Genomic DNA, 11263 nt, shown 5'->3' on the forward strand with positions numbered 1-11263 from the left:
CTAATTAAAACCGTTCATTTTTTAAGTAAATACACCTAATTTTATTTCCTCCTTTTCACGTCTGGTGGTGATTTGTTCAAGTTGTATCCCACTTCCCTATTCCTCTCTCTTGTATTTTCATCTACTTAAATAACAATAACAATAATAATATTCTTTTCTTTCTTCTAATTTTCTTCCCTCCTATTTGCATCTATTTGATTTAAATAGAGCGTAAGGCAGGGACAGAATAAAAAATGCATGTGAAAATGTTCACACGGAAAACTTGTAATTATATAATTTTATTCTTCTAAGTTTTAATTTATTCAATTTGAGTCACTAGGTATAAGTATTCTAACTATGGCATTTTAATCCTTAGATTTCAATTATGTTAATTGGGTTCCTCATGCTTCACAATTGTGCAGTTTTAATTTTCACTTATACATATTATTATCTATTAAATATTAAATAGAGGAATTAAAAATACATGATAAAAACTAATGAGTTAAGACCTTGGTAACACCAGATAAAATCATAAGAAACTCAAAATGAAGAACAAATTAGGAAAGACAAAAAAGTAGAAGAAAATTGTAAGTTCTAAAGTTTAAGATAAATTAATTTAAAGTTTTTAAAAATGTTAAGTAAAAAAAATTAAAAAATTTATTGGCACGTCAGATTAGTTCACATTGGAAAAAAAAAACTTTGATTTTGTTGGAATTTGAAGTAAAAGAAACATGAAATAACTGAGTCCAGTCAATCCCTAAAATGAACTCCTATATTTCTAGTGCTCTAGTTCATGAGGACTAATGATAATAAATCCGTGCACGTGTATGAAATCTAAGCCAATATTTCTAGTGTCTGATATTTATTCACAAGAACCCAATACTATTTTTTTTAATAATTTACCGATTTTGTGAAATAACTTTAATGTATACCGGATAAAAAATGGAATTCACCACAAATAACTTTGACACGCTGAAAAGTTATTTGCAAACAAATAAAGAAAACCATTTTTATTTATTAAAAAAAAACAAATCCATTTCTTAGAAAATAATAAATAAATAAATAAATAAATAAATAAACCAGTTATTACTTTTGTTTCTGATGTTGAAAATCAAAGTTGAGAAGTATTCGCTATCCCGAAGTTTGTAGAAAACATTGAAAAGTTCATATATAAACTGATAAAACAACTGATAAACTCACTTCTTAAAACTGGTATCTGATTTACAAAAGGTTACAAACTTCTCTTGCATAAAGAATGGCATCAGCAACAATAAGGTACACTTTTCATCATCCACACACACTATATGGTCCACAAATTTTAATCAATAATAAAATCAAAAGGCTTTTAAGTGCTTATTTTTTCATAATTGTCATGGATTGTTCAATGTTACAGGAATGCAGTTGTCACGGGAGCAAACAAAGGGATAGGATTTGGAATATGCAAGCAATTGGTTTCTAATGGCATCACAGTGGTGCTAACAGCAAGGGATGAGAAAAGGGGTCTTGAAGCTGTTGAAAAGCTGAAAGAGTTTGGTGTGTCTGATCAAGTGGTGTTTCATCAGCTTGATGTGACTGACCCTAAAAGCATTGAATCCCTTGCAAATTTCATCAAAACCCAGTTTGGAAAACTTGATATCTTGGTATGATTAAGTTTTTGCCTCTTATTATGTTATGTTTCTACATCTTTCTTCTTGTTGATACCAGTAAAGCACCAGGGACACACATATCTTATCCTGTCCAGGTTATTGTTAGAAAGCTTAGAAAGAGTACACTATCACAATCACAAGATAAAGATTATTATATACACTGGGATTGGTCTAATGGTGGGAGAATTTTGGTAATTTGCACAAGATTCGAGTTTTAAATCTTGTTATTGCCATTGCTCACTAAACTGGTATTGCAAAGTAGGGATTTGACTCTTCAACAGTGTGAGTTGGTGTACTTTAGAGAATGAAGTACAGTTACAGCCATTGATTTGCAAATCAACTGTTGAAATTGTAACAGATATGCATATATACTTATATTTTATCACAATCATAGCCGTTAATTTTTAAAATCATTGGCGCACCAGGCCGCCACCCTCCTCACAGAGCCAATCCTTGAAGGAGAAATAGGTTATAGTCCAAAAAGTTGTAGTTTATATAACGTGAATGGAATCCATATTCCTTGCATGACAAAAATTGTGTCTTTTCTTTTTTCCCAATAAGATCATTTATGATAGTCCAAATCCTCATTTTTGGACGTTCATTGTCTTTCATCCATGTTCATATTGACACTCTTAGTTAGCTTGAACATGTCATTTAGTTTTTTATCTGGTACCAACTCTTAGATTGGTAGGATTTTGCTATTCTGCTGTGTGTTTTCTTCCATAACTCATTATTTTTCCCATTACCAAGCACGCCTATTTGGGAATTGGAATGAATGATGATTAATATCCGTATTCTGTTTAGGTGAATAATGCAGGAATTCATGGAGCATATGTTGACCGTGATGCTTTAGCTGCTGCTGGGGTATGTATTCCAAGCCATATAGAATATTTCCTTCATCTTCTAACCTGAAAGCTCAAAGTAAAGGCAGTTTTCACTATAAAGCATTAATTTCAAGTATTTTTGATTGAATGCTTAGGACATACTTGATTAGTTGATCTAGTTTGGGAATGATTTTCCGGAATGTATTGTCTGCAGCTTTTTAGTTTGCATAGGTGATAGGCCTAACACCATATACTGCTCGGTTAAAAAAGTAGACAAATTTTAGCTTGCTTCTCCAAAAGTCAAGTGTCTGCGATAAGAGTTATAATTGCAGTGCTTATAATTATGATGATGTGCACAACCTAACATTAGTTTCCTAACTACAACATACACCCACTCTTGGAATTTCAAATTGGGCCTAACTTAACCCTAAAAGTTAGCTTAAGATGTGATGGTTGTCCCCTACTTGTATACTCTATTTTGGTCATATTATTGCTAGTTGATGTGAGATATCCAACTCACTCCCCTCTCGAGCATGAAGTTTGTAGGACTAAACATCTGCGAGTGATTCAATAATGACCTGATAATAGGTGGTTCGATAAGCCCAACAACAATAGCTAGAATAAGTTTTGATATCATCTTAAAATTTGGAACTCCAACACCCACTTCTTTTCCTTTGGTCAATGATATCCTCTCATCCATGTTTCTGTGTCATGTCTGCTACAAACATTTCTCTCTCCAAGTAATAACTTGATTAACATTTTTATTATATTCTCTGTTCTTTGGATAGAACTTAATCTTTGTTGTTGTAAAGGACAGATTAATTGTAAAGATCTTTTATTTTTGTTGTATTTGAAGATAATTGCACTTATTTTCAGTAATGAAGAGGTTAACTTTCTTCTCTTCGACTGCAGGAAAAAGTTGCCAATGTTGATTGGAGAAAAATCTCAACTGAAAATTTTGAAGCTGCCGAAGCAGGCATTAGAACAAATTACTATGGAGTCAAATTAATGTGTGAAGCACTTATTCCCCTTCTAGAATTGTCAGGCACACCAAGGATTGTCAATGTTTCCTCCTCCATGGGGAAGTTGGAGGTATGTGACTCTCTTGAATCACAATCAAGCATGCCAACTTTTACTACTCAGACTAATACTATGCTTTTAGTGTTTTTTCAACCATTATGATGTATTTGATATTGTTGCTCATGCTGATGTAGAAAATACCAAATGCATGGGCTAGAGGAGCCCTAAGTGATGCTGAGAGCCTAACAGAAGAAAAGGTGGATGAGGTTTTGAATCAGTTTCTAAAAGATTTTAAAGAGGGTTCATTAGAAACCAAAGGGTGGCCACATGCTTTTTCTGCATATATAGTCTCAAAAGCTGCTTTGACTGCCTACACAAGGATTCTTGCTAAGAAGTACCCATCTTTCTGCATCAATGCTGTTTGCCCTGGCTTTGTGAAAACAGATCTCAACTACAATACTGGCTATCTTAGTGTTGATGAAGGTGCTGAAAGTGTTGTAAGGTTGGCTCTGCTACCTAATGGAGGTCCTTCTGGTCTATTCTTTTCTCGAAGTGAAGTGGCACCATTCTGATCCAAAGACTGTTGTGTACTTGAAGAGGATAAATAATAAGCATGGTTTCATGATAAGACATGTATCAAATTTGTACCTAGCACAACAAGAAAATAAGCCACATGTCTGATCACTGATGGCTGCCCATCATTGATGAGAACAACCCTATAGTGAATTCTAGATATTACAATGACATTACTAATTTGAGAAATCTAATTTTGGATATAAAGATATCTGTTTGTTAAAATTGGAATCGGTTTATGAAAGACTTGAATGATCTTTACTAGAAGCTAAATAGATGCCTTACCTATCTGTATGCGTATTAATATCTAAAGCTGGATTGTTAGTACTTCTCTTTCTTTAACAAATTGCTATACCCTAGCTATTTAATTATGACTCTAACCAGTGGAAGAAGGAAGGAACTGAACATCCTCAAATGCCAGCTAACATTTAAGCCAAATAGTGGCCTTCTAGCCTTGTTTCTTTTAACAGGAATCTAGAGCCGTAATTTTAGCTCAATATTTTGTTTCCATGTGATGAAAAATATGAATACCGATTATCATTATTGTCAAACTGTCGAGCTAACCTGCAGATTCTTATGAGTTTACCATTAGGTAGAGAAAATGAGTTAACTTGCTATTCAACCTTTTTTTTGGATAAACAGGTAAACTATTAAACTTATGTAAAATTGTATGAACTCTAAGTCAAGCAATGAGTTAGCAAATTTGAAATCAAATGTAATTTTTATCCCACGGTAGCAATGTTTTACTACAATTCAAATGATATGAAAAAATTAACTTCCTTTTGAAATGATTTCACTTGAACAACTTATGTTTTCATGAATTTATATATGATTTGGTCAATTATATAGTTTGATCTTATTTACCACTTTGGTTTACTATGAGTTAAAATATTGAATTATTATTGTGTTAAGAGTATTATGCTATGCATATATGTCATTAATAGATTTTTTAATATTATTTTTATATTGGATAAATTTTTATGTATTTACAAGTCGAGTTTATAGAAGATCCACAAGTTTATCTATGTGTTTGGATTGTCATATGAATTCACACTTGTGTTAAATCACATAAAACCTTGAGTTTAATGTTTATACACTAGTGTAAAATACTTTTACAGTGTCATCTAATCACAAATTTATTTGAATTACTTTAAGATAATTATTTTTAAAAGTCAACAAACTTACCATACATTATGATTGTGATTGGATGATTATGTAAAAAAATTTATATTGTCAATGCATAACTCTTTTTCTCTAAAACTTTTATGTGGAAGCAACAAAGAGTTATTTCGATTTAACGTGTTTACACCAGTTGTAGTTGTGTATCTAAACACGTTATACGTCTATAGAAGCTCCACGAGTTTATCCACGTGTTTGATTGTCATATCCAATTTACATTTATGTATCAAATCACGTGAAAGACTTTTACCAAAAACAATAAAGAGTTGCTTTGATTTAATGTGTTTGTCAGTTGTAATTGTGAATTGAAGCACACTATATATTTATAGAAGTTCCACAAGTTTATCCACGTGTTTAATTGTCATATCAAATTTATATTTATATGTCAAAGCACCGACAAAGATTTTACGTAAAAACAACAAAAAGTTATTTCGATTTCACAAGTTAAGAATTTAGCAAGCTATAATCGCTAACCTCAACACACTATATGCAGATTTCCAAATTTGACAAGACAAACTTTGTCCATTATTGTGAGGAAAATGGGCAAAAGAGAGAACTAGTGTGAAGCAAGACAGTGAAGTGAAGTTGCTAAGAAGTTGCCTTCCAACTTAAAGCCAAAAAGGTGCAATGTAACTACTCATAACTCGCCTTATCCCTCCAAATTACCCTTAGGACTAACGCACGTCAAACCCAACTTTTGAAAATCCATCCAAATGGTACATAAACAACTTTTCCTAACCCTAATTATTTGCCAAATAGATTAAGGTTAAAAAAAACTAATTAAATTATCTGTGGCAGTATGCCCTTTAGGAGAAAAGCAAGCTCTTTCCTCATCTGTTTTTATTTTTTGTCATTCGCAATGGTTATTAAGATACTCCAAATTCTTTTCCGGGACAGAGTTCCAACAATTTTAATTGTATATAATATAATTTAAAAATATTTAACCTTTGATTTTCCTTACAAATATAAATTTTGTGACCTGTACATATAGAAAATAAGGATTTCTTTGCATAAAAAAAGGTCTCCCAACTTTGCTTGACTTAGACTTTGCTAACTTTACGTCGTGAAGTCTTCTTCCCCCACAATCCAATTCAATGAGCAAATTAAGGCTTTTGTGCCAAAAAAAAATTAAGGTATAACTCATAATGTCATTAAAAAAATTATAATATATGGTTATCAGGTTATCATGCCCATAAAATTTAGATACAACTTTTTAATTAGTTTTTTTGTGTTTATTTTTCAAATAAACTAACTTAAAACAAAGAGTACATTTAAAAAGTGCAAAACTGTGGCATGGATGGAAAAGATCAATAACTTGCACTTTTTTTTCTTTCCAAAATTTGAAAATTAACCCTAATCTTACAAAATACTCATTCACGTTTGGTTAACCCCAAAATTCATGACAGAAAAGTAAACATCATCAACTTGAATTTGATTGATGAATTTGTTGTTGAAGCTTCTTCACTTTGGAAATTTTAAATGTTACGAGACACATGTTTCTCCAACTTGCTGGGTCCCACACAGAGCTTCTTCCTCTGTCTATTTCCCTCGCAGATCTCAACCAATTCTTATAAACCCCTTTGGAGATCTGCTTCAAGCTCTGTCCCCTTCTTCCACATCCACACTCCCCTCTCAGGCAAGTTTTCACCTTTCAATTCCACTTCTGCATTTGCATCAGTTTCAATTACAAAAATCTCACCTTTTTTCCAATTTTTATTTATTTGTTCTGATGAATAAGCATTGCAAAACAACTTGGATGGTGTATTTGCTGAAGGGTGTTATCTAATTTTGGATTATGTTTATTGAACTCTTTTAATTTTATTTTTTTTTAATAAATTGTGGACTTGTTCTATCATTTGATGTATGTGCCTTTTGAGAATTGAAGAAAATGGAGCTTATTTGAAGGTTTGAAGTTTGATAAAACAATGTTTTAAAATTTTGCAGGTTTTTGTGGATAAGATTGAGCTATAATGGCTGCCAGGAGACCGGGTTTGATTGCTTTGTTTGATGTTGATGGAACTCTTACAGCTCCCAGGAAGGTATCTGTTTCTTCTAGAGCTAACGGCACTCCATGACCATGTGTGTGGTTGTTTTGTTACATTTTAAAACACTTATCTGCAACCGCAATTTTGGTCACAGCAACAAATTTTTGGGGTCCCTGTGGCCGCAATTGTGGCTGCATTCGGCTGCATTTGTTTGCAATTTCCACAATATCAAGGATTGCAACAAAACTGCAACCTTAAAACCTTGGTTAAATACAATCGTAGCTGAAAAATATATGCATGCTGCAATTTGATATAGTTCCAAGACAGATCTGTTATCTGTTTGCCACCTGAGGTTGTTCATAATTCACTAATCATCATATGCTATTGTTCCCCTTTGCTAAACAAAACTAGAAAATCTGGATTTGTTCTTTCTGATTGTTTAGTCTTGCATCACCTCTGCTTATTATTTCCTACTTCAATGCTAGGTGGTCACACCGGAGATGTTGACATTCATGCAAGAACTGCGGAAGGTGTGTGTGATTTGGAAATTTTTGAACATAAAGTGTATTTCATTTCTTGGTGTTTTTGTTCAACGTTTACTTTGCCATGCATAAATCTGTGCTGATATTCTTTGTTCTTTTTTTGCTGTTGAATTTTGTGTTGTCTGGGTACAGGTTGTAACTGTTGGAGTTGTTGGGGGTTCTGACCTTATAAAGATATCAGAGCAACTTGGCAGCACAGGTTAGCTATTTCATTACTTTGAGATGCTGTAATGTTAAAAACAAGCAGGAAACCACTTTGAGAAAATTGATTTTAGTGTTTCTTTTCATTACTTGATTAATTCCATCATATATTTATTCTTTCCTTATTCTTCTTGTGTTCTGATGTCCAAAAAGGGCTGAAGTCTGGAATTATGTGTGCTTATATAAGCTTATAATAATTGTTACAAAGTTTCCCTTTACATTATCTGCTTTCTTCTTCTTACATTATCTGATTTGTGGTTGAGTTATTAACATTAAAGAAGAAAACAAAGAAAAAACCAAAAGGATTTATCTTTTGATTGCCCCAATTTGTCTGTTGCAGTTACCAATGACTATGATTATGTATTTTCTGAGAATGGTCTTGTGGCTCACAAGGAAGGAAAGCTCATTGGAACTCAGGTACAACACATAAACCTCAATCCCTGAAAGAAGCAAATTTCCATGACCAGAGATGTATCTTAGTAGATTTTTGCTGCTCCGTTTGAGTTATTAAACAGAACACAGCTAGTGTCACTATGTTGTGACTTGTAAGCAAAGCAGACATTACAAAAAAATTATAAGGCCTTTTTTTTGCTAAAGTTTGTAAAGGAAATTATAGCCATTAACACCTATTGAAAGTTGAGCTGGTAAACTTTTTCTTTAGCACAAGTCATCCCCTACACACTCTCACTCTTTTAGCAATGTAATATTTTTTTCTCTCTAATATATCATGACTAGTTGTGAATTGCCCTCTTTTCAGAGCTTGAAGTCATTCCTTGGTGAAGAAAAGCTCAAGGTAAGGCCTTATTTCTAATCCTAATCAATTCATCCTACCTATTTGAGACTGAAGCTGCATGCTGACTAGAACCTAATATTGTTTTGGGGTTGCTACATATTCTCATCCCAGGGCATTCTATGCCTACCATAACCAAAAATTGGCCAGAAAAATCTAGTTTATCTGTGAATTCATTTCAAGTAAGCTCAGAAGACAAGTGAATAAAAGAGATTATATTTTTGTTAACTACTTGTGAAATTCAATAAAGTTGTGAGCATATAAAGAAGGCATTTTATATCAATAAACTCCGTTTAATAATGACAGAATTGATGATATCCTGCAGGAGTTTATTAACTTTACACTTCATTATATTGCTGATTTGGACATCCCCATTAAGAGGTTAGTGGGATTCAGAGATTAATATATATATATTTTTAGATTTGTTATAATGTTATATGAAACTGTTGGTTACTAATTGATATAAAATATTTTTAGGGGAACATTTATAGAGTTCCGTAGTGGGATGCTGAATGTGTCACCTATTGGCCGAAATTGTAGCCAAGAAGAAAGAGATGAGTTTGAGAAATATGACAAGGTTATGTATTTTGGTTTTTATCACATTCTCTAGAATTTTCACTATCCATATTGAAATGTTAGGCGTATAATTTTATGCTAAAAGTTTGCAATTTAAGTTCTCAGGTTCACAATATACGCCCGAAAATGGTTTCTGTACTTCGTGAGAAGTTTGCTCATCTTAACTTGACATTCTCCATTGGAGGACAGATAAGTTTTGATGTAAGTAATGATTTTCATGACATGATGTGGTGATTTTATTTTTGATAAAGTGATAGTTCAACAGGTCCTAATTTAAATATACTCCACAGGTTTTCCCTCAAGGTTGGGACAAAACATACTGCCTGAGATATCTTGATGGTTTCAATGAAATTCACTTCTTCGGTGACAAAACTTACAAGGTTAGTCCATAAGTTTATCATGGAGTACATTTTTGGAGTATCAAATCAACATCTTAGACATTTTCTGCCTCCCTTCATACATATGCTAGTTCGTGTATTCTATGTAGTCTTCATTTGTTAGCACTCACTTTTGTCTGATCACCAATGTCACTTATTTTTATGAAAATCCTTCGAGTTGGGGCAAATGTTTTTGTGACAAACAAGTAATTGGCAATTTAATTCAGTTTTATAGATGCTGACATAGTGACATGAGTCCTTGTTCCACATTTTGAGTATTTCAAATTATTCAGAACAATGGAGTGCTTTTAGATTGTTTATTGAAAAACATCTCTTATTATAATAACCTACTGGTGCAATATCACCTCCAAAGTCTAAGCTATTTACCCCTTGTTTTAGGGTGATCCCTCACTTTGCATGACCTTGTTTGATTTATTTTTGTGGTTTTTCCACTGCTAGATTTTTAGCTTCCATAAGCATTGCTAGGGTAATAGGCAGAAGGATTGATTAATTTCCTTTTTTTTCCGCTGTGCAGGGTGGAAATGACCATGAAATCTATGAGTCTGAAAGGACTGTTGGGCACACAGGTTAGTTGGTTGCTTTAACTTGTATTATCATGTGCAAAAAAATAATTGTGGTTTCGGTGGCATGGGGAAACAATTAGATTTCGATTTCCTTGAAAATTAAGAGCCAATTTATTTCATATTTATTTTAGTAAATAAAAACAATTTCTTGTAAAAAAAATTCTTCTCAATATTCTGATTTTTTTATAGGATTTAAAAAACAAGTCAGAATAAAACATAAATTGTTTTAAACTTATTCAAGAAACTGTAAGTGCAGATTTTTATAAAATCTCAAAAAATAATTATTATAATAACTTTTTTACAGAATTTTAAAATAACCTTTTTTTAAATAAACCAGTTAAAATTAAGAACCAAATCAATGTAGGGTATAAGAAAATTTTTATGTGATCCTTATTATTTGTATTGATCATGTGTAATGCTTATTATTTTGTATTTTTGTTTTTCAGTTACAAGCCCTGATGATACAGTGAAGCAGTGTAAATCTCTGTTCCTAGAAAATTAAAGAATTTTGCAGCAACATATTGTTATTGAGAATTAAAGAGGGAGTAGTGTACTCAACTGTTTTAGAGAAGACCACAGGCTGCAATCATAATACTTCTTTGTATTTTTATTATCAGTTTCACATTTTGGATTTAATAATAAGCTTATCATTCTGCTAAATTGATATAAAGTCATTGTCTACTTAATGATCCTACCACATTGAAGGGTATAAGTAGGAACGTAGGTATCACAAATTCAACGTATTTACCATTATTCATATGTAGTTCTATGCCTCGTTTAAGTGATAAAACGCATTTACAAAAAATAATGTTACATGGGATTTCAAGCAAATGCCTCAAATGGTTGAGCATTTATAACCCAAGGGCAATGGGGAAAAATTGAGTTAGTTCCAAAGTTGGACAAACTTGCAAATTCAGAAACATGACAAACCAAAGGCATTAAATGATTTGGGTCATAATCTTTTTATAAATTAAAATGTATACTAGA

The 11263-nt window shown here is 32.3% G+C and overlaps 2 protein-coding genes across 3 annotated transcripts; both read left to right on the forward strand.

Annotated features, from left to right (window-relative positions):
* The first annotated feature begins 1087 nt into the window (after nt 1-1087).
* LOC106797124 ((+)-neomenthol dehydrogenase) lies at nt 1088-4231 on the forward strand. Its single transcript, XM_014770826.2, has 5 exons — nt 1088-1254; nt 1373-1619; nt 2430-2489; nt 3362-3541; nt 3664-4231. The coding sequence occupies exons 1-5, from the start codon at nt 1235-1237 to the stop codon at nt 4039-4041; spliced, it is 885 nt and encodes a 294-aa protein (XP_014626312.1). The 5' UTR covers nt 1088-1234; the 3' UTR covers nt 4042-4231.
* Nucleotides 4232-6583: 2352 nt separating this feature from the next.
* On the forward strand, nt 6584-10936 carry PMM (phosphomannomutase). Of its 2 annotated transcripts, XM_006601803.4 has the most exons (12): nt 6584-6857; nt 7166-7260; nt 7692-7736; nt 7881-7947; nt 8290-8366; nt 8707-8742; nt 9065-9120; nt 9217-9316; nt 9421-9516; nt 9606-9695; nt 10228-10279; nt 10723-10936. In XM_006601803.4, the coding sequence occupies exons 2-12, from the start codon at nt 7192-7194 to the stop codon at nt 10776-10778; spliced, it is 744 nt and encodes a 247-aa protein (XP_006601866.1). In that variant the 5' UTR covers nt 6584-6857; nt 7166-7191; the 3' UTR covers nt 10779-10936. The 2 variants fall into 2 exon arrangements, with proteins under 2 accessions (XP_006601866.1, NP_001237668.1); NM_001250739.1 differs by lacking the exon at nt 6584-6857 and having other exon boundaries at nt 7192-7260; nt 10723-10778.
* Nucleotides 10937-11263: the final 327 nt, after the last annotated feature.

Source organism: Glycine max, chromosome 18 (genome assembly GCF_000004515.6).
Source record: "Glycine max cultivar Williams 82 chromosome 18, Glycine_max_v4.0, whole genome shotgun sequence".
Taxonomy (NCBI): domain Eukaryota; kingdom Viridiplantae; phylum Streptophyta; class Magnoliopsida; order Fabales; family Fabaceae; genus Glycine; species Glycine max.